Source organism: Sipha flava, unplaced genomic scaffold (genome assembly GCF_003268045.1).
Source record: "Sipha flava isolate LNK unplaced genomic scaffold, YSA_version1 521_pilon_pilon, whole genome shotgun sequence".
In the NCBI taxonomy this organism is placed as follows: domain Eukaryota; kingdom Metazoa; phylum Arthropoda; class Insecta; order Hemiptera; family Aphididae; genus Sipha; species Sipha flava.
In genome coordinates, this window is record NW_020273477.1 from 202408 (window position 1) to 227610 (window position 25203).

Here is a 25203-nt window from a genome sequence, read left to right on the forward strand (position 1 = left end):
TATAAATAAATAACCTAGACCACGTTTGCGCTCCTGTAAAAAAGTTTAAGCCACCGCCACACCATGTGATCTTGTGACGTTACGCAACTATCTCTTTTAGGATATAGCGCCTCGATGAATCGACGTATACACATTTTAGAACCACAGTTATATTAATTAATTATCTAATAATTTAATAATAATTTTTTTTTTTTTTTTGTTTCATTATCCTTTAAGAAATAAAAATTATTTTATTTATTTTCATTAAAAATGTACTAATATAAGATATTATTTTTCTTTATTTCATTATTTAAGTGTAATTCATGTTATTATAGATATTTAATATTTCTAAGTCTGTATTGATGATAAAATTTATATTATGATTATTTCAGTTCCATAGCAGAAATGTTTTTTTTCTTTTATGGTGGAGGGCTTTTAATTCTTTTATTTAGTTTTTGCAATACACACTTATCACCTATTACTTTATATGACCACATTGTTTGTAAATAATTAAGTTTAATGTATTTAATTTTTTTCTTTAATTAACTTTACAGCTGTTGGCAATTACAGTGAATGCTATATATTTCATATACCTTACAATAACATTATTAACATTATTGTAAACCACGGAATAATATTTATTAATATAAGTAATCTAGTTAATAATTAATGTAAATTTAAAATTCAAAATTTAAACGTCTTTTTTTTTTGGACATAAACATCTATTATCAATTCTATGTCTAAATCTATACATCTGTCTACATTTATTAGTGCTAGGCCATTTAATCTATCTTCATAAATTAAATAAGTATCTTAGGTAAAATTCTAAGCGTTAAAGAGTAGAAAAACTTAAATTAACCAAAGCAGTTGTAACTAGAAATATTGAAAAAAATTCAACATTATATAAATATCAGGAAAAACTTAATAAAGCCCTTTAAATAAAGGAAGAGATTTTGAGGAAAACACTTGCCTCCAGCGCCCCTTTCCTCTAGCTACTGAGTTTTTTTTTTCTAAAATATGTTTTGCGAAATTTTAATTAGAGACAATCTTTTTAAATTTTTTTATCAGAAATGTGTTCTGTATATCTCATTTCAAAATTTATATTTATCTTACCTTAAAAAAACTTATTAAAATGATATTCCAAGCTATGCATTTATTTATTTATTGTGATACATAAACTATTTTTTTTTTACAATAATTTACGAGTTTATTTTATTTTATATGACAGTCGGAAACAACATATAGAAATATAACAAAATAGTGAAAAGTAACAATATCAATAAAAACAGAAATAAACACATTAAATAATAACAAAAATCGTTTAGTGGTAACATTGATGGTCAATTTAAGAGTGTTAACCGTTTACTAACTTTTGTTTTATTTTATTAGGTAATTGCTGTATTTGTTATCAACAGTTACGTGAATCAGTAGTGGTAGTAATCCTTTACCGAAAATAATATAATATACCTACTCATCTTCATAATAATAATAATTATAAAAAATACCGAATTAATAAAATTGCTGTTGGTAATAAATGTTGTTTCACCGGTGGTATTTTATATTTCAAAACCAAAAAGATGAAATGATATTCCGTACAGAAAAACAATTAAATTATTTTCATACTATATAAGAATTATGCAATAACAATTTTATTTATGTAATATGTTTTTTTTTACATACTTGTAAGTAGTTTTACGTTATTTCCGATTTAATTATGTATGCAATACACAATTGATATATATATATATATATATATATTTTTTGTATCAAGAAATATATATTACAGCGTTTTGAAATTTTTTGAAGTAATGAATTACAATGTGCCTACAAAATTAAATTTGGAAAACTTATCAGTATAATGCAAAATATACTACGAACTCATTTATTTTTCAATCAACAGAATAAAACAATAATACTATAAATTTTTATTTTTATTTTTTTTTTGTATGTATAAAAAATGTATAAATCTACTATTTAGCCTCACAGAAATTATAAAAATAACTTAATTTATTCGCAATAAACTATTATGGCACAGTAAAAATAATTATCATTACGAATACCGTAAAAAAATCATTTGAAAAAAACAATATGTTACCACGACTTTCTGTACCGAATATAAAATGTGTAATTACGGTAATAAACGTTTACACTGAAGCTGTTTTTTTCGCGACGTCTTGATAGTCATGATAATAGAAGTATAAAATAATTTAATTAAAAAATTATAATAATTAATAATAAATTTTCTATACTTCAGAAAAGTAAATTTTGTAGAACGGTTGATAGATATTATTATAATATTGGACAATAATGCTAGACGGAAATACTGCGTACGCATAAATTAATATTGGATGCGCTTGGATACTTATGTAAAGTAATAATGTAATAGATCTTACATTAAATGTAATTTATAAAATATGTGGTTTATGTTTACAAGAAAAATCAATAGCCTCCGGATTAAAAACAAATATTTCTGCAAAAGAAAATAACGAAAAAACTAAAATAAAATGAAATGCATTCAACTTGGTGAAAAATGATCTTTACATAATATTATATTTAACAGAACAATAAGAGTGCGTGCGTAGAAGTACATTGATCAAATAAGAGAAACTGTCAATATTTCTTGATACGTTTGAGATGAAAAATGAAAACGTTATAAATAACGTTATTGTTTGACTATGCAGTATAGACATTTCTGATTTGTACGCCCATAAATAGTTGTACACGCGTTTTTGCGGCGAATATTAATTTGATCGAAAACACGAATGCAAAATAACTCGTATCGGTATGCACGAATAGTTACTTAATCTCAATTAAATGCTTGACTTAGATCAGAAGCAATTCGTTCATATAGTAATTATATGCTAAAAACCAACAATCCCGTTAGAACCAAATTCGGGTACCACATTTATCGGTGAAGAGAATTTGAAACGATTAGATTTCCGTTGTCGCAGTTCCCGTCAAATAAGTATGGTACACATGAATATTGTAGATTTATTCATGTAATGGTAGCGAGCGTAAAACGTCAATCCGTTATATCTGTGTTGATGCATATTTTTTTACAACGAGTTTGACGTGACCAATTTCTCAATAACATAAAGTGTAAATGTCGTAAACAAATAACAGCAAAGTTGGATCTTATGAACGCGTATATTATTTTATTAAATAAACGTTTGGAAAACGTTCAAACAATAATTTATTTCACTCTGATGTCATATCATCAGAGGGATCGAGTGGCAGTAGCGTAAATAGATCTATATATTGGGGTGTGGGTGGTTTAATTTTTAAACAAACAATTTGGTGGTTCTGAACCAAATAAGATAAATCGTAAACTTTGATAAATTATTCATTTTTATCCGCTATCATTTTTAATATATTTATGAATGAAAAAAATTAAATAAGTCGTACTAGTTCCGTTCATTACTTAGTTTGATGGGTGATATTTAGGTATGTTTACACTCATACGCTTTCCATTTCAATTTTCAATTCAACTTGCGTTTCAAAATTAAATTCCATCTTCATGTAACGCATGTTTTTATTGAATGCATGCATGCTTTTTTCTGTTCTCACAAACGACGTCACAAATCAGTCGTTTTCCAGATTGTTAACAAAAAACTTGTCGGAGTCACATGTATTTCTCGGTGTTAGTGCAGCCTACTTAATTATTGCAAGTGTAAATAAAAAACGTAGAAAGAAGCGTTCTTTGCGGGTCATTAATTATTTAAAATCTAGACATTTTGAAATCATACATGAATTTGCAATTATACAAGACATTTAATTTGAAAATTGTACACGAATCTCCAGAGCAAATTTTTACTCGATATTAAATGTAATTGAACTAGAAATAGTAAGTCGAAACATTCGTTTTAGAGAGATTGTTTCAGCTAAAATTAAGTTGTAATAACGATATCATATTTAGCTACCGAAGTGAAATTCAATATAAAAAACACAACAAAACGGATTCCCACTCAGCGCGGAACACGTTGCGTTGTATTGTGACGAAAATGTAGCCGTTAAACCCGATAGGGCATGCGCTACTGCAAGTTATTTTGTCTAACTCGTGATGCGTTATGATGCATCAAACGAACGAAAATCGTATAAGTGTAAACATACCATATTAGAAATACAAGCACAAGCAGTGCCGGTAATACGATAACGATTACAGATTAAAGTAGGAAATAGTAGATAGTCGTAATAAATACACCGCCCCTACAATATTTTCGCTGCAGATGAATTGCGTCTCGAAATCCCTTTTCCACATGAATTGCGTCCCAACGTATAAATATTATTTTTCTTTCCATTATATACCGACTTAGAACTGTTGTTAGCAAATTATGACTATCGGTGAATTAAAAATATTGATTTTATTGTTTTTATGTAATTAGAAATAAGTAAAATGAAAATGTGTAGGTTTAAATTATAGGTATGTAATATAATAATTAAAATAAACAATATTAAAAAAAAATTATTATTTTAAAATTAAAAAACTGGTAAAAACTTAATTATAATTAAGACGGGTTAGTTGGCCATTTATATAGTTTGACTTAATATATTTTGTCTTAAATTATCTTCTATTTATATACATTATTCTTCATCATCCGTCTTTTTAGTCAAATGACAAATAACAAATATTTCGTTATTTAATATAAGTTTCTTTTGGTACATTTTTTTAAATATCTATGAATTGGGATATATTCAGGTGCGTTGAGTAAAACATACTATTAAACTTAGATTGAAAGGCTTCACAACTATTTGTAGTTCGAATTATAAAATACATTACCCATACTGTTGGCACCGATAACGGGTCGGACTCATAGGTCGTCTACCTTTTACTGATTAAGCTAGCGGGACAGTAATAAATATATATTACTAGTCGGCCACACACACACACACACGCCCACACATTACATAATACACTAGATATAAGTTTATGTTAACTGTTACGTCAATTATAATAAAATAATTTGAATGTGTCGTGTGTTTTCCTATATTGTTCCTGTCTTATCTGTTTGCAACCGCCGTATTGAGTACGTGTTCGTACAATTTTTTCGCAAGTTTTTATTATTTATTGTTATAGGCGCGAATCACCCCAACTTCAAAAATAATATAAATCGTGTGCACGAATTGCCATAAGTGTATTTTACGTGCCCTAAGCGTCGTAAGTTTTTCTTTTATATTATAATTATTATACGTACGCAAATCGCCGTCATATTTATTGTTTTAATTTATTTTATATTGTGTGTGAATGTAAATTTTGCGTGTGAATTTTAATTAGATTTAGGTACAGGTTGCAGCTGGCCAGCGGTGCACCGAAAAATTTGTGAATTTTATTTGTATTATTATTTAACTACATTGTTGTGCCAAAAAGGCAAATCAATTATTATTTTTATATATTTATAATTACATTTTTTAGTGTTAGGCCAGAAGAGCAGTAATTCATTTATATTTTATAACTTCCATGTTGCTGTGAATTTTTTACCTTACTATTATTGTTTTTATTTTTGAATATTATTTAATACACAGCAACAGTAGTTACCACATTCTTACCATTTATTTATAATAGTTACCCTTTTTCTTTAGTTTAAGTCTATACACTTATATATTACATACATACACACCCATAGCAGCACATAGTCGGACAGTATTTGCGCGGCGATCCCAACCATCACTGTCCGATCTATTTACATATTACACACTTACACATCGTGTAGCTGACGAAGTCGGTAGTTAGTTTAAGCAGGTGGTGTGCACGAAGTAGTTGGCAACCGGGTTGCGCGTAAAAATATTTTACGCACCTGGCTCGACAAATACACAAAGTTAGTTGCATTTATAATTATTTAGAAATCAGAACTACTGAAAATATAACCTGTATAATAGTGATTAAATATAAATCTTAGTTAATTAAATTCCATTAAATTTATAAATATTTAAAAATTAAAAATAGTTCAGAAATAATATATTAATATCAAATAATCACTAATGGGTAACGCCCAGTTTTTCTAATAAAATTGGACTTCAAGGGGATACTTTAAATGTTCCTTGACTATGGCCTGGGGGAAAATTTTTCTGTTATCCCCTTTAGCGATGACCTTCCTTATTATCCAAAGCGCAAACGCACTATTCGGCATGAAAATAAACGATATATTAAAATTAGATATCTGATACTTGATCACACAATTTGATATTTTATACTATATAAATAATATTATTATATTATTATATTATTCGTAGATAAATATTCCAATATCAGATATGTTCAGACAAGGATATCACTGTCTATGAGCGATGTTATTGGATATATGTTACTGGGTATCGTTATTAGTTATAACAAGATATCAAATAAAAACTATTCTTAGACAGTGCGTTTCAAAAATATTGAACGTGAAACCGCAGTCGAAAAGAACGCAATTATTTTCATACGAAAAGAGGAAACAACGTTATCATATTTGTTCAAAAGGAGGAAGGTGATCTTCGGGCGAAAGAAATTACGCGGTCACGTATCCAGAATTTGTTATCAGGAGGTATAAAAGTTTAATAAGAACCTCGTTAACCTCTGCTTCCAGCGTAATCTTATTCCATCAATATACTTCAACATATAGTATATATATATTTATATATAAGACGCAATCCTTATAAACTATAATATCATCATTTAGTAATCGAACACAAACTATTAGACTCGAAAGCTAAACGACATTGTATACAAATATATAAACATCTTAGGGCAGGCAATTAAATAATTTATTATTTTATATAAATTATGAAGCTGTTGACCGCGATCTTTCGGGCGGGGTATAGATGAGTTTACGAGTCATACAACAGTTCGTTAATTATAGACAAAATAAAATACTTTTATAAGTTTCAAATACATTTTACTTATATGTGTCCTTGTATTTACATAATTCTAGGGCAATAATATACAATGCTATAAAATTGTTGATGTATAAATACAAGCAGTGCAGCCAAAGTAGATATCCGCACTTTGTTATTGAAATCAATTCTATTTAGAAATAGATTTTCTTTCAAAAATCGAATCAATAGATTCTTGTATGAATATCAGTATAGAGGTTAGCTAGAGAGTTCAAAACATCTGTTACAATAAATACGTATAAGTACAGAAATATTAACAAAAACCTGAAGATTCGAATCGTTTGGCTATTCGGCCATTCCTGTGCTCGAGTATCACATTTTTCATTTTTAATATTCTACTCGTATATGAATTTATTGCTTTACAAATAATATATATAGTATGATAAAAAAAAGGTAAATTAATTCTTCAATATTCATAAAAATAAACTATAAAATCAACTATAGGTTGTATGAGTGTATTAAACAGTCATAGATTTTTCTTGATAACTGTTTACTTTATTTTGTATATAAGCTTTGAATTTATTCTAATAAAATACTTATTGGCAAAATTCGTTGATTTATACAGATTCAGAATATTATTTTCTTAATATTACCCGTTTTTAACTCTAAACTTTAACTACAAGAAAAGCAATCCACATATTTGATAATGTACAAAATGCACTGTAAGTTATCAATATAACCAATTTTATTGTTATAAAATCTCGAAAATGTCAAAGAAAATTCGACACACGTTGGTTATTAGTTTTTTGATTAAAATCTTCTAGTACAGAATTTCTCAACCTATGGGTCACGATCCATTATTGGATCGCAAAATATTTTTGACGGGTCACACTGCAGTGCACTGTTCGAAAACTAATGCCTAGAGTATTATCAAAAAAATCTTTATTTACCAGAAATGAGTTTAGCAGCATTACCTTCAAGTATAAGATAACATTTATTTTTTATTAAGTTATCATTTATGATGATTTATGTTATTATATAAAAATATAAAATATTTTTTTTGTTTTATGGGACTCAACACGGAAGAATTTCGTGGGTGACCATAATAAAAATATAAGTAAACACTGGTCTATTAGATAAAAAGAAAAAAATGGACAAATAAACATATTTATAATTTAATTTCATGCAGCTTACTTATTACTTCATTAAGTTCTAAGTATAAAACAACAAATATGTATGGTTTAATCAACTACGTGCACAGTTTAATGAATTTAAATTAATTTTTGTAAGCATATAAAAATTTATTATTTTTGTATAAAACCGATTTAACGATGTAATGTCGATTCAAGTTAATGTCTGAAATAAAAACACTTGCTGTTATAATGACAGCTCTGCTGATTTACGATTACCAAATACCTTTTCTTTTATCACAATTCGTAGAAGCTATTCACGAAACGAAACTCAAAATGCAAGTCTGGTGAAGCTGCGTAGGTATGCCTCTTGATCCAAAATCTGGCGAAATGAATCCGCTTCACTCCAATGAAACCTTTATGAAGTATATCCCAACAACATAAAACGCTTTGATGCCTTTTAGTTTTCCAAATAAATATTGAAATTATATAATCCAACCAGTGCCGCTACACATACATCTACTAACTGAAATATGGGGCCAAAAGGCGATTAAGTTGTTTCTCCTCGATTAGTTGGATAATGTATATAAAATATTTATTAACGTAAATCCACAAATAGATACATTAACTTACAACAGCTGCTTTCAAGTCCCAGCGATCTATTATTAACTTACATTTATACCTCAATACATGCATAATGGTGGTGTTTAAATTTTATAATTTTCGAAATTTTTGTCTTGGTCTCCCTCGTTTCGTTCCGGAATAAATGAGAAAGTAATTTGAGTTAAATTTAGTCATAGAGATATTACTAGTTTCGGTTGTTCAAAATGGTTGAAAAATGACTAAAAGGGCTTTATAATTTAACAGTTTATATTATATATTCTCTTTATTGTTTCTTTTTGTCGATAATAAATATAGTCCAGTCTGGTGATAACATTCACCATGAACACACGTTTTATGTTATCTCCGTTATCTGTATTTTAATTATGTAAATTGCGTTTTTGTTTTCAACGTATATCATATTATGGTTCGTTCCGATAAAATTCCGCCTCGTACGCCTACGTCATCAAAAATAATATTATTCAGTTCTTCTCCAAATTCTCCTCTTCACAAGGGGAAAAAGACCAAAACTTTCACCTCACCAAATCGTTTCGCTGCACTCGCCTCTGTCGACACTAACGATGACTCTGTATTCGATGCGGTGCCACCTTCCCACGAAGTCACGGTTGTACCTTCATCTTCCCCTTCTGACCAGACTGAGCCTCTGGCTCCACCTTTTTACACCAGGAGCATATAACTTTTCTGCATTCAAGAATATATTAATTAAGACCGTTGGCCTCAATGGGTTTACATGTAAGTCCACTTCTTCATACCTAATCGTCCATTCCAACGGTCGCGAAAATGTCAATGTATTGGCAAAATATTTGATGGAAACTAATGTCAGTTTCCATTCTTTTTGTCCTCGCTGCCAGCGTCCATTTAGGATCGTTATTGGAAACCAACATTATCCACCTCAATGCTGACATTTTGTCCGCACTGTCGGAATGTGGACACATAGTGTGGCAAATGTGGCAAGTTCGCAATATTAAAAAAAATAACCGTACTCTCCCAATATATTTTGTCGACATCGAACCAAATGTAAATAATAAACATATCTATAACATCTCTTCATTACTAAACACAAAAGTAATGATTAAAAAACCAAACAAAACGACATACAGTCCGCCGCAATGTTTCAATAGTCAAGACTATTGTCACACGCAAAAATACTGCCATCATCCACCACATTGTGTCAAATAAAGCGAGGCTCATGAGTCAGATAGCTGCACCAAGGATCACTCCAATCCAGCTAAATGCGTTCACTGTTCCACAAATCATAGGGCCAGCTTTAAGGGTTGCCAGTTTTACCAAACTATTCTAAATCACCACAAAATCAAGTCTTCCAACTCCAAAAAAAATATCACACATAAAAAAAACTTATTCCCCGAGTCTCTCTCCATTGACCCCCATCAATCCATCCCGTCAAATGCGGTTGCTACTTCTGGTTTAAAACCGAACATTAATCCGCAAAACTCGAATTTAAATTTAGCTCTTTCAAAATTCCTATCCGATTTAACCTCCATAATAAATTTTTTTCTTTTCGTTATATTAATAACAAATTAACTATGGCATTTATTTTTAATATTATTTCTGTTATTATATACACTAATATTCCGGTTTGTTTATTTCTTATCTGACATCATTACCTTATTTATTACTGTATCATTATGCTCATTATGTTTAATTACCAATTATTACTTATTGTATCATTGTATCTATCAATATGTAACTGTCGAACTATAATAGTTTATACTGAAAGTTCTTAATAAATAAAAAAATAAAATAAAAATATGGTCCACTCGTGTATGAATAGAAAACTTAAATTTAAAATATTGACATCCACAAAAATTCCAAAAAAAATATAAAACATCCATTTTAATGATTATTATTTAGTTAAAGAAATCAAAAACGATTATTCGAATTCTTGAGGATTTTTTTTTTTCTGAATTAATCTTGCTAATACAGATACATTGTATAGTGCAGCGGTTCCCAATTGGTGGTCCGCGGACCCTCAGGGGTCCGCGTGTTGATTTTAGGGGGTCCACGGTTGTGTTGTTCTGTAGTGCTATTTTTATTTTATTTTAGTGAAATTATTATATTTGTAGCAATATGATATTCCAAGTATTTTTGGACTATTGAAACCCGATTATCGCCAAAAAAAATTAGATAATCAATTTCATAGAAATAAATATCATTATTATCTTCAATATTACACTATTATTACTATAATTTAGAACGTGAAACCATACTGATTATTTTCTTTCCATTAACCAATAAAAAATATTTCGGACATATAATTTAAAGTAAATGATCAACATTAGTATTAGTTAGTAGTCTCAGTCATTACTGGTCAGCGATTAGTGCCGTGTGTTCTTTTTTATACATTGTATTTCAAAATTAAACGGATAACCATTGTGTATCGATGGTTAAAATGCCTATCGGAACACATGAAAACAACATTAGAGGAAGTAGTGAAAATTATAAACTTTATTAAATCACGACCTCTACAATCCAGGCTTTTTGAAGTCCTTTGCAAATACATGGGAAGTGATTACGTACAGCTTCTTTTGCACACTGAAATTTGATGGCTCTCACGTGGAAAAATTCTTCAGCGTTTTTTTAAGCTAAGAGACGAAGTTCGAGTATTTCTTCTTGGAACCAGATTTGTAGGCTTTTTAACTGATTTTTTCTTGGCCGTCTCGGATAGCTTACTTGGCTGATGTGTTTGAATACTTGAATACACTAAATTTGAGTTTACAAGGAATTTATGTTGATGTTTTTCACGTTGAGGATAAAATCGAAGCAACTATTAAAAAGTTTGAAATTTGGGCAATACGTGTTGAAAAGAACTCTTTCAGTAACTTTCCGACATTGCAAGCTTTTTTTAGAATCTTCGTGTGAATATCTATCACAGGAGGTAAAGAGTAAAATATCTGAACACTTATTGAGCATGGCCAAAATATTAAGAAAATATTTTCATCAACCTGACCCAAATAATACATGGATAAGAAATTCATTTTCCTGTGATATTGAAAAAATAGAAAATCTCTCTGAACAGGAACAAGATGAATTAATTTATTTGGTAACAAATGGAACGATGAAAAATATTTTCAACGATAAAAAACTAATTGATTTTTGGTTAATTGTTCAAAATGATCAAAAGCAACTGGCTTTTTCAAGCATGCAGCTGGACTTAGACGAAATTATGAACAAAAAAGAAAGATTTCACTTGTCTCATAAAATTTGAAGGTGGTTAATCAAATAATTTTTTTTATAAATATATTATCGTGTTACTATTTTTTTTTTTTTTTTTTTTTTTTTTTGAGAAAATTTGTTTGTACTATATTACAAAAATGTTTACAAAATTAAAAATTAAATCATATTGAAAATAAATCGTATCAATTTATTTCTCATTTTCATAATTAAATAAAATTGAAAAGTAAGTATTTACAAAAAAGAGGTCCATGGACCAATTTAAGTTATAGCTAGGGGTCCGTGGCTTCATACTAATTGGGAACCGCTGGTATAGTGTATTTCTTGAAATGTCTTATCAAAAATTTTTATATGGTTCTTTAAAAACATACTAAAATATTTTTGACGAAATTCTATAAATGGTCGTTCAGTGTTACACTAAAATCTATCTACAAAGTAGATAACATTTACAATCATTTCCAGATATTTATAAAGTATTTTTGAAACCCTCCTTCTCCAAAAAAAAAACACAGATAGAGAACTATTATTATTAGACCAAAATATTCTTTTCTTCGCACTTAGAACCTAAAAAAAAAAAAACGCAAAAAAAAAAAAAAAAAAAAAGAGAGGAATCAAGTATAATAAATAAATAATATCTCAGGAATGGAAACATGCAATCCATGAACGTAATAATATATTACATTATTTTATTGGTTTCATGAAATGTACATACTCGATTCATTATGAATTATTAATAATTATATATATTTGACAAAAAATATTAAAAGTATAATTCAATTCTTACTTTTATCTCTGTGAGTATTGTAAGTAATTATTAGTTAATGTATTAGTTTTTAAAAACTATAAAATTAATGAATAAATATTGTTAAATTTCACATGTAATCGTACGTTTCCACTATTACAATTGTACATTTGCTTGTTATAAACATGATAAAATGTATTTAAAATAGTGTAATGTATTTTTTTTTAAATACATAAATTTGTTTTAATGAGATTTTAACATGGTGAATTATTACACATAATATACTATTAAATTTTATTTACTGTCCCGTATACGCATAACATTTTATTGTTTATTATTGTATTATTCACATTCGTTTTTGAGCTTTTTGATGATGATTTTTAATCAATTATCTCACCGTTAACTACATAAAGCCATAATCTGCTACAATTTAAACATCATTAAACCAGAAAAATATTAAAACTAGGATAGAATAGTTAGTTATATGAACTATTTAGTACGCAAAAACAATACGTGCTCTAGTAACATTAATTAGTCATGCCGTCGGTCATGGAACCGTCACACGATCAAATTTCCATTGAACTATCAAGTATTGAGTTTTTGAACGCTCCGTTTTCACAGTCAAGAATTAACGAATTACAATACATCGATTAATTTAAATTTATCTTTATTAAAATTAATCGTTTCATATAAACTCAGATTTCATTGCTACTCGAAATAAAATATAAAAATAATGAAACAAAAACCAAGTAAAACTCCGTCATTGTAACATCAAAAATTACGGTTTTCGTATTTCTTCAAAACCAAAATTAGAATTTGATTATCATGTGAATGTAAAACAGCTTTAGTTTTCCACGTGTGGAAGTTCTATACGTGGAATTATAATAATTCATGGTTCTTTTTTTTTTTCTGTGGTGTTTTTTTTGAGTTGAGTACTCGTACATTTTTAATTGAATACATACAATATTATATACCAACAAATATTTTTAAAATACTTTTTTTAAATTATTTTTTTAGAAAAATGTCAAATATATATCAATGCTCTGTATGAATATTAATCATTATACATTGAAACGCAGTATAGGTCCTATACACATAAAATAATTGATACTTATATCGTCATATTAAATCACACCCTTTATTGATGCGTGGTATCGCATGTATACAACTATATTACAGTTATATACACTATAAATGAGCTAATAAATAAGCGATAATTAATGCTTCAAAATTATAGAATGTAGAAAATAGCTGAGTAATATACATAATTTTCCTTGAAATATCATAAACAAAGTTGATAAAATAATTTCTTACCCAGTTCTATGATGAAACATCCAGAGATGGAAAATTCTTTTTAATATTTTCATAAAGCAAGCGTAAACTTTTTAAAATTAAATTAGAAAGATCTGAAACAATATGACAGTTCTTGATGAGATCAAACATATCCCAGACTTTCTGTTTTTCAATTTTTGTAATCCATAGTAAAAGCTTCTACAAAAAAAAAAAAAATAAAATATTATTGTATTTGTAGATGTAAAAATGTTCTCTTGTTTTTCTTGTGTTACGATTGTTGTTTACGCAATACATCAAATTATTAGACAACTTTTGCACTGTTCCTCAGTCAAAATAATAAACAAAAAATTCAGAAAGTATAAGGATATACTAAATAATTACTTGGATCTCTATTATATCTGTAAATAACAATATCAGAAGAACGATTGCATACTGTTATATGAGAAACGGTACTATTGAATTATGTATATATAATAACGACTTAAATTTAAAGTGTGACATTTGATATAAAAATTCTAAAATGACTCGTAAAATTGATCTTAGAGTACATGAATAATAAACGACATTATTATTAATGGTGTTTATTTTTTATTTTTTTTATATTTGTTGACGTTTTGAAATCATTAATTAAATTGCGGTTAACAAAAATTATTATTTTTCTAACAGTTAAAATTTCAGGTTTTCCTATTATCTTGTTTTAATCAATCATAGTAAGTTATATTAAATGATCCCAAGCAATTTTTTAATTATTTAAAGTTTTCAAAATTAAATTAAATATGCACCAAATCACAATTATTGAATTTGAAGAATAAAATATGCTCTTGCTCATTCCATCGCCCTCTCTCTCATTCTCTCTCTGTTTCTCTTGCTCCATCTTTCCATTAAGCTATATCTATTGTCTATTCCTCAACCATTCTATTTTGTCAATATTAAATATTATTGCTATACGAAATATCAAAGTTAATTAATTTGTTAACAAGTTCGTGTCGAGTCGTGCACTTATTTCGGTGTAACGTTGTGTTATACAGTGTAACTGAAATGCGCAAATGTTTATACACTGTAGAAAATGTTACTTACACATTTGTAAGTGTTAAGCGATCATTCCGAACTAGATGGATTTGAAAAACTTGCAATTCAATTGTTGCAATAATATATCCTATAACTTGGTGATCGCTCCAAATAATTACAGAACAGCAATTTAACGAAATATCTATTAAAATTGATAAATATCCACTTATTATAAATAACATTAACTTATGGAATGTAATATTTATTATTAAGAATTAATATGATAATTTATTTATTTCAGAATTACAGTTTATATGGTCGTGAAATATAATTTATATTAATTACATTTAAATTAAAATACATATTAATATTTACCTAACTCAATCGCATAAAATCTATACTACTATATACGAAAAAATGAAGTAAAATGTAGTTGCTTTTTTTTGTTCGGGATAAACTCCGAAACTACTTATTCAATCGTCGTGCAATTTTTTTTAAATAAAAGAGGACATCACAGAGAAGGTTTAAGGCAAAAAAATAGTCCGATTAAGTTAATATTAAATTAATTAAAATAAACGTGTAAATTGTATATATACCTATATATACTCGTATACTGCTAATAACCAAGGCAATGAGACTGCTGTTGTTTTTTATATTTTAAAAGCGACTTCATTCAATTCATTCTATGTATTAGTATTAATTTTAAAATCGCCGTACGCTGATATTATTATCGTTGTATGGACTGTGTTATAGTTTTCTATTGTTTTCGGTAGAACACGTCTTTTATCGATTTTGATTGTTATTTTATTAACTGTTGATTGTTGGCTGGCATTTAAAGCCGTAATTGATTGTACTACTTTCATTTTTAAAATGCCTAGACGAAAGTTAAACATTGGTCGATCTCAGAATGATGCCAAAAGAATGCGTGTAGTACGTAGAGAACGACAGTCAAATAATGATGATGTTGTTAACGACAGAGGTTCATGGTCGAGAAAAGATTATTCTGCTATGAACTATGAGTTAACGGTGGATTACAAAAATAACCCATCAGTTTTTATAGGAAATCCTACAATAGTTTGCCAGTTTTGTTCTGCTCTGAGATGGAAAGACGAACGCAAAACCTTATGTTGCTCTAATGGCAAAGTAAAATTAGATGATATAATTATACCACCAGAACCATTGAATTCCCTTCTTAATGGAAGTCACACAAAACATAAACAATTCACACGCGATATTCGTTATTACAACAATGCTTTCCAAATGACTTCATTCAGAAGCAAGCAGGTAGTTCATAAAGGGTTTATGCCTACCTTTAAAGTACAGGGTCAGGTTTACCATGTTGCCGGCAGTCTTTTTCCACATCATCCTGATGACCATACATTTTTGCAGATTTATTTTATTTCCGATCCTGATACACAAGTATCTAAACGATGTAAAAAAGAGATCCTCGACAGCATATTAATGAGATCCCTACAAGACATATTAAACACTCATATTAGACATGTAAAGTCTTTTAAAACAGCCATTGAAAGCGTTCCTTTTAATGTTACAGACTATAAATTGGTAATTCACTCTAACAAAGTTCCGAATGGTGAACATCGCGGTCGTTACAATGCTCCGTCAACGAGCGAAGTAGCCGTTATAATTACAAGACAACAATTCGACAAAAAAGACATTGTGCTGCGATAACGTGATAACAATTTTCAAATAATTTCTGAATTGCACCGATCCTACGACAGTTTTCAATATCCATTAATGTTCCCCTACGGTGAAGATAGATACTCGATAGATATTCCTCAAGTTGATCCTGTTACTAGATTTCCTACACAAAAAAAAGTTTCATGTATGAACTATTATTACTATCGCATAATGGAACGCCAGAATAATTCAAATCATTTACTTAAATATGGCATGTTATTTAACCAATATATAGTTGATCAGTATGCCAAAATCGAATCTGAGCGTTTGGCGTTTATAAGACACAATCAAAAGACATTACGTGCTGAAAGTTATATTCATCTACAGGACGCATTGCGCTCAAATGAACAAAGCAATAACATTGGACAATTAGTTATATTTCCATTAAGTTTTACGGGGGGACCGAGGTATCTTCATAAAAAAACACAGGATGCAATGACTTACGTAAAAAATTAAGGTAAACCAGATTTATTCATCACGATGACATGTAATCCACAGTGGCCTGAGATCTTAAATAATATCCATACTAATTCAAAACCTCAAGACAGATACGACATAGTAAATCGAGTTTTTCATTTAAAGGTGCAAAAGCTGTTAACTCTTATTAATAAACATAATATATTTGGCCCTCCACGGTGTTATATGTATACGGTTGAATGGTAAAATCGTGGGTTACCACATATACACTTTTTTCTTTGGCTTACAAACAAAATCCAACCAGACCAAATTGACAGTGTAATGACAGCTGAAATACCAAATAAAGAACAAGATCAAGAACTGTATGATATTGTTGTAAAGCACATGGTTCATGGACCATGTGGGGCTTTTAACCATAACTCACCATGCATAATTGAGGGGAAATGTTCTAAGAAATTCCCAAAACAATTTCAGAGCAATACCTCTTCTGGTGACGATGGCTATCCAAAGTATAGAAGATTATCACCCGAAGAAGGTGGAAAAATATGTACTATTCGAAATCATGAAATTGACAACAGATGGATTGTACCCTACAACAAACTTTTGCTTAAAGTATTTGATGGTCATATTAATGTTGAATTATGTAGTTCTATAAAGTCGATAAAATATGTAACTAAATATATTAATAAAGGCAGCTTTAGATAGAACGATGCGAGACTTGCGTCATAATAATAGTCCCATGGGTGGCTGCACAGTGTTGTTCTCTGGAGACTTCCGTCAGATCTTGCCTGTGGGTACAAGAGGGACAATAGCTGATGAAGTCAACGCGTCTTTGAAAAGATCCTACTTATGGCCTTATATAAAAATATTAGAACTTAAAACTAATATGAGAGTGCTATGTACAGATCAAGATAATATAAATTTTGTCAAAGATTTACTTTTAATAGGCAAAGGAAAATTTCAAGCAACGAATGATAAAATAAATATTAAAAGTTTCTGTAATTCAGTACCCACTATAACAAAATTGATTCAAAACGTGTACCCAAACATTCAAAATATATCATCTAAATCATTGAAATGGTTTCAAGAAAGGGCTATTTTATCACCAACAAATGAGCAAGTCGACAAATTAAATGATTTGATTCTATCTAGGTTTGACGCTCAATCCCAAAAGTACTATTCAGTTGATACAGTTTTAGAAAAAGAGGATGCAGTCCATTTCCTAACTGAATTTCTTAACTCTTTAACGCCTTCTGGAGTCCCACTACATACGCTGATTTTAAAAATAGGGGCACCCATTATTTTAATGAGAAATTTGAGCCCACCCACACTTTGCAACGGTACAAGACTACAAATCAAAAAATTGAAAAGTTCATTACTCGAGTCCATAATATTAACAGGCTGTGGTAATGGAAAAACTGTTTTAATACCAAGAATACCAATTATACCTTCAGATTTACCTTTTAAGTTTAAACGTATTAAATTTCCCGTTAAATTAGCATTTGCAATGACTATAAATAAAGCACAGGGACAAACACTTAACGTTGCTGGAATTGACCTAAGCGTTCAATGTTTTTCTCACGGTCAACTATACGTCACCCTGTCACGTGTGACATCTAAATTTAATTTGTATATTTTTGCCCCTGATCCAGAAAAAGTTGATAACGTTGTTTACAAAGAAATTTTTTAAATCTTTGAATAGTTATCAAAATACTGGCATAATTCATCTTTTGTTCCATCCATAGTTATACCTACAAAATGTACATACACAATTTACATACATATATAATTTACCACTAGATACAAAATAATTTTTTTTAAACATTATAAAGAATCCGCGGTGACGACACTAAATTTATATGGCTACATTACCACGAAGACGTGACTAAAAGTGATCTAAAATAAAAATAATTATTTAACATCCAGAAAATAAATAGCAATTTAATATCTGAGAAATCTTGCAATAGCGAAGTATTGCAGGGTCAGCTAGTTATAAATAAATTTATATGTTAAAATAGAAGACAGAGTAGTGCAGTGGTCACACAATGTAGCCATGACGGCGCCATGTCAGTCTCACCAGTTCGAACCCAGCTCAGTGCAAAAAATAATTCTGCAGAGTTTTCTGTCTGTAGTCTCCCTTCTCTGCCGTCATTTAAATTTACCATACGTCTATACTAAATGAAATATTGAGATATAACTATTAATAAGCTTAAACGTCTTCACAGATAATATTGTTTTCCGGTAAATATTAAGTTTGCTGATAAAATTAAAAACCATAATCACAGATAAAGATATTTGGACCTTTAATTTTTACGGCTGACTCTGGCTGTGGTGAACATTGATATTCGCATAGTTGATGCAACGCAACATTTTAAATTTGAAAGTAATTTTGGTGTTCGTATTCGTGTTCCTGTGTACCCGGATGTTAAAAGCATATTCGACCGAATGTTTTGCGTACACGTGATCAATCAGTTTCGTCACTGGTCAACAGCGCATCATGTCTAATTTGCAAATGCCCTGTGCTGCTCTTATTTTAATGAACTTATTATTGAAAAAGAGTTAGACATAGATAACATAATTATATGATGATATACATAGTTTCAATAAATAGTATTATTTTTTTTTTTTTTTTCGTTACTCTGCTTGAATTTATTATTACTGTCATTTTTCTTAAAAAATTATCGTACGAAATAAATAATGAAATCAATCATTAAGTTAATTTGTTCTACAGTTTATTTCAAAAATAATGGATGACAATGTATGTACGACTGATTTTGCATTACTAAGTACTGATTGACAACATTAAAAGTAGTCTTACACATTTTTATATTATTAATAGATATTTTATAAATAAAATTGTAAAATTATATTTTACCAATTTTTTTTATTTTTTTACTACCTTAATCATATATAATTCATAAAATTATACTTTATTATTTCATAGCCATTACAGACTTTGTGGACTTTGGTGTTAAAAATTCTGTTTCGCTTCAACATTTCATAATATGGGCGTGTGTGTTGCTACCTTTTTGGAAATCACATGCATTTCATTTTCAAAAGAAACATCTATCCACGTTGTTTTATTTATACTTTATAATTATTGTTTAAAACGACAAATAATTATATTTTCCAATTTTTTCCTTGAATGCATTAGGAGAATGTTTTTTCGAGACATAATCAAATCCGACATCATACTTTTATTGTTCTCCTGCGTGCATTTACGAATTCTCGCCCGCGATCCCTAAACAATATTAATTATGTAATTTTCTGAACTTTCACGATTATCGTAAAAAAAATTCAAACACCAATAAACTTTTACTCGTTGACCCAGTTGCTTTTTTCCACCATCATTGAATGTCAACATATTTTATAGCTCCGTGCCTCTGGTGTTCGTAATATTTTTATAGCCATTATATTCAGATTTTTCACCACACATATTTATTAGGAATTGGTCAAGCTGTATGCAGTCGATTAGTGAAGAGGTACGATACTTCGGAGATAATGTGAAAGAAAATTAAAAAATAATAATAATAATAAACTACTAGGGTTTAATGGAGGGCCACGATAATAAAAGTCGACCGTAGGCTTTCACTGCGTTATGTCGTTAAAACAATAACTTTGTTATAGGACGGCAAATTCTCACTGAAGGGCAATATATAGAAGAGTTAATACACCGCAGCAGCAGTCCGGTGCTGCAGTAGAAGTTGGGGTAGGGGTGCTAAGGGAATAAATGATATCGCGCGCTATATGAAAAAAAATAAATAAATAGCTATCCTGAAAAAGATATTTCGCTCTAATTGTAGCTAATTTTTATGGTACTAAGCTGTTGTCATTATTTATTGTTGCGAGCCTTGTTAATGCAATAAACAGGATATGTTAGTTTGAAAACGACAAGTGATTAAATATTTTTTTTTTTTTTTTTGTAAATTCCCCAAAGACCACACCAACAACGGCTAACCAATTACAATGGTTTGGCGAAAATGAAATATAAGTAATAATGTTGGTACGGACTTATCGTCCCGATATCAATCAAAATGATTTATAAATACAATTTTCAAGTTTTGCCAAGTCGTTAAAATATTAATTTATCTCGTAAATACCTATATTTAAACTTTTTTTATTAAATCAATTTGCTTTTTCCCTTATACTGTCCGTTTTTCGACATCGTATATAATTACGGTTTTCAATGACGTAACTCATTTTAAATTCACTATTCTTTGACTTAAGATTTTTAAATGTTTGTATTGCGACTAGAAAAATAACAAAAAATAAAAAAACAAAAAAAATTAAAATATAACGGAAAAAATTCAAGTAATTATTTTGAAACTATTTCAAATTTCTATCGAAACGTATAACATAACTGTCTAACTACTGTTAAATACGACGATCCATGAGAAGATTAAATCACAATCGGACAATAGAGAAAAACCTTCAGTACAGCTTAACGTTCCTAATAATAGCCACAAATTCTCGTACAGAACTTATTTCACTTTGAGATTCACCTTTCGTATAACGTACTTATATATGAGTATATTCTAATACTTGCGCGAACATTTTGTAATACTATTGCCCTCATCGACGTACCGGCGGTTGCTTCGCATGAATTTTTTCCGCGCTGTTTCGCAATATTTTGCTGTCAACAACAGAGTTCACTATTCGTGTTTCGCGCAAAATACAGAGATCATAAAACATTGATGATAATCGTGACATCCAAACCAAATGTTAAAAAATAAAAAATAAATAAAAATAAAACCCTGCAGCAGTATCTACAATATGATTTCTAAAAGCTCTTGTCGACCAGTATATAATCTGTAGATGAAAAAAAAATAGTGTTTGCCGAAAAGCCGTTTCGCATATTTTTACTGCAGAGGATAGGAAACGCACTGTGCGAAGGGCAGAAGAAAAAAAACAAACAAATAAATCCCAGTTTATTTATATACATTTTTTTTTCGATTTAGTCATGCACCCCGTTTTCACAGGCAATAAACATAATTTACATGCTATTTTTTTGTACACAACAACGGCTTCAGATTGTTCAACTTGGAAACGTTTTCTGGGATATAAGAAATATACGTATATAGTACGTATTATTTATATAAACATATATAAATATGCATGTGTGTGTGCGCAAGTACACAGACGCACGCACACACCTACACACAATGATATACTTAAAAGAGTAGAAAAAAACGGTGTCTGTGTTTGTTTTTTTCTGGGCGTTTCCTACGGCAGTTCCGGCGAAGAGACTGCTCTAACGGTCCATTTGTCAATATAGGTAGTGATACACGCGTATAAACAGAGCGCCACCATACATACTATTGTAACATGGCGTATTAAATCTTCACCAAAACTGCTGTGATAAACAAAAAATAAAAATAGAGAATTAGATGTAACTTTTGGACAGCATTAGTATCTATGCCAAAAATAAAAAAATAAAAACGGCGCCGAGACGTTCAGTTAGGCTAAAGCAAGAGCATATTATAATAATCGATAATGTATTTTCTAGATTCTGCGAGTGGCTTTTGTTATAGCTCATAAATGCGGGAAAGATTCAATAAGATGATACACTGGGCACGTGAGTCTGGGCAGGATGGTACTGCTGTGTTGTTTAAATATTAAAAATAGTATTATTACAATATCATAAGTTCTCTCCTCGTCTCGCTCATTCAGTGAGACTAGATATCGTCATCCATATTACTATTTGAAATGATAAACTGAATAATACTAATTTTATTTCATAGGCACAAATGCCCGTCCCTTCTCAAAAACACGATTTCCGACTAATTGGATAAACGCGCTTTCCGTTCTCATCACTTAGAACGAAGCAAGTGGAGAGTGCTCTATTATTTAATACACCTTCTCTTTTGGATATCAGATGTCGCTCGTCGATCGGGTCCTTTTTTGTTAATGTCACATCCATTTGGTACCAATTTTACCTTGATCATCTCGACCCGACTTCCCGCACTACCCATTCAATAACGACAGTTGAATTGAATGTACCAAGACTTGACACGAATAGCGATAGATCGAAATGTGAACCATGATTGGAAATAAATACTTAGACATCGTCACCATGAAATATTTTACCATCGATGTATTGTATTTATTTCTATTTTCTCACTCTACTATTTAAGATTTGTTAAACAGCTTAGTGATACTTGAAAACATGTATTCAAAGATATTTTAATAATATGAATTTTAATAACATATTTAATATTATACCTTGGTTTTGGTCTCCGAATACACTTTGGTGAAAGACGATGATCGGCAGAATCTTTATTACTATAAATGATATTTTTTTCAATAATATAGCCAGCGACCCACAATTATAATCACGTAAGAAGTTAAATCTTCCACAAATACCCCTCCAAGAATAAACCGAATTTTTTCCATGAAATTTTACAACAATCATTGCCAATATATTTATACTCTATTATGTATGTTATTTCTGTACATCAAGCGATGGTCTTTTTGTTCCTAGTAAACCCTAGAAGTATGGTTATCATTATTGAGTGACCGTTTTGCAAATGGCTAATTGTGTACAAATGTTTCTATATTAAAATGGTATACTTATAGGTACCCTTATTTATGTATTCCTGAAAGTAAAGAAAAAAATCAATTCACATTAAAAATAAACTCCGGCGAATATACGTATCATAATATTTGTATGTAAACAAATATGAATATATAATTCAAACTATGTTTGAATTATTAACATATTAAAATTGTCTAACGCAGCATTTTTTTTATCTTTATGATAACGAAACTTTTATTAATAGTGATTCCTAACATTTTACATGGTGAATTGTTTAAGGAAGCCTCAACATTTTATCATCCGGATAAGCTCTTTACAATATGTGAATCACTAAATGCAAGAAAGACACATGTCCACAACTCATAAATTGTCCAGGAGAGATAAAAAGCTTAATATTTCTGGACAAAATTGAAAAATTTACATGATATAGAAATTACAATGATATTTAAGATTCTGAAGAAGTTTTATAAAATTTTATAATAGTAAAATAAAAATAGGTAATTTTATAAATAATTTTTATTTATGTTATACGATGTTTTTAAATACTTGGATATGCGTCCTTTTTGCAAAAATTGCAGTTTGTAGAAATTTAATGTACAAAAATAAAACTATGATACAGAATATTTATTGACAGAAAATCATTTTATTGCTCTTTTTTTTTTTTAATTTTTCTCCTTCAATTTTATCGGAAGATATTCTGTTTTTTGTCAATTTTGATCAATTCAAGAAATGTAGACATGTGCCATTCTCGGATTTAGTTATTCATATGTAATAACTATATTGGGTAAAAAGATTACATGTTCAGGATATATGCCATTTTTAATATTTAACACAAAATATCATCATAATCATTTTATAATATAATGTAGATAATATTTGCACATAACGAAGTGTTTATCGGTGTCTTTATCAAACTAAAATAAAAATTTGTTAAAATTCGAATTAATACAAATTGTGGACATGTAATCTCTTTAAATTTAGTGATTCGTGTGTTAGGAACCCCTATAATCAATACTTAATAACGACGCAGAGTAAGCATTAGCAATAAGTTTAGTGTCAGTAATAATGTAAGCAGTGACGCATTTATAATATACGCGCCCCGGGGCAAAATAATTTTTCCGCCCTTCCCCTTACAAAAAAAAAAAAAAATATATATATATATATATGTATAAATAAATTCAAAGTTAAGCAGTTAAAAAAACGTGCGTGAAGTTAGCCCCCCGACATTGTCTGATCTACTCCGGACCAATGCCAATATTTTGTAACTCATTTGTAACTATTTGTAACACAATTTTCAGAATTTGTAACTCCTTACTTTTGGCGCAATTGACATTTTTTTGATGGGGGGCCAACTTCACGTAGTCCCCCGACTATGTCAGAACGACTCCGGACCAACCTATTTTTGTTGTGTATAGTGTAAAATATACTAATTTTCTCGTATATATATTTTATTATATTTTAAAGTCTCTTGGGGGGGGGGGTTGTTCCCTTTAAATTACGCCCCTGTAGTATACTGCATGGCGAATTCCAAGGTCTTATCATGTTAAATGCTGATGTAAATTTATTATATACGCACCCGGCAGTAGCCGACGTGATTTGATCTGACAAAAATAGGTAGATACATAAGTACGCTATGAGATAGTAAGGTAAAATATATGTGAAGGTTTGGAACTAATAGAACAAAGTGGGAGGGGGCTGCGTTAATTATCCTCCACTCAATTAAAAAAGCCTATTACGGTGAAATTAAGAAGTTCTAAAAACTGGTAAGATTAAATTAATAT

The 25203-nt window shown here is 29.4% G+C and overlaps 1 protein-coding gene across 1 annotated transcript; it reads left to right on the forward strand.

The window, feature by feature from the left end:
• The first annotated feature begins 17208 nt into the window (after window positions 1–17208).
• LOC112690823 (ATP-dependent DNA helicase PIF6-like) lies at window positions 17209–18577 on the forward strand. The gene is made up of 2 exons (XM_025564918.1): window positions 17209–17499; window positions 17579–18577. The coding sequence occupies exons 1-2, from the start codon at window positions 17209–17211 to the stop codon at window positions 18575–18577; spliced, it is 1290 nt and encodes a 429-aa protein (XP_025420703.1).
• Window positions 18578–25203: the final 6626 nt, after the last annotated feature.

Excerpts from the sequence above, each read along its gene's own strand:
- LOC112690823 (XM_025564918.1), top strand. The coding sequence starts at position 17,209 with ATGACAGCTGAAATACCAAATAAAGAACAAGATCAAGAACTGTATGAT. Across the intron at positions 17,500-17,578 it reads ACAACAAACTTTTGCTTAAA|GCAGCTTTAGATAGAACGAT; the intron begins GTATTTGATGGT and ends ATATTAATAAAG.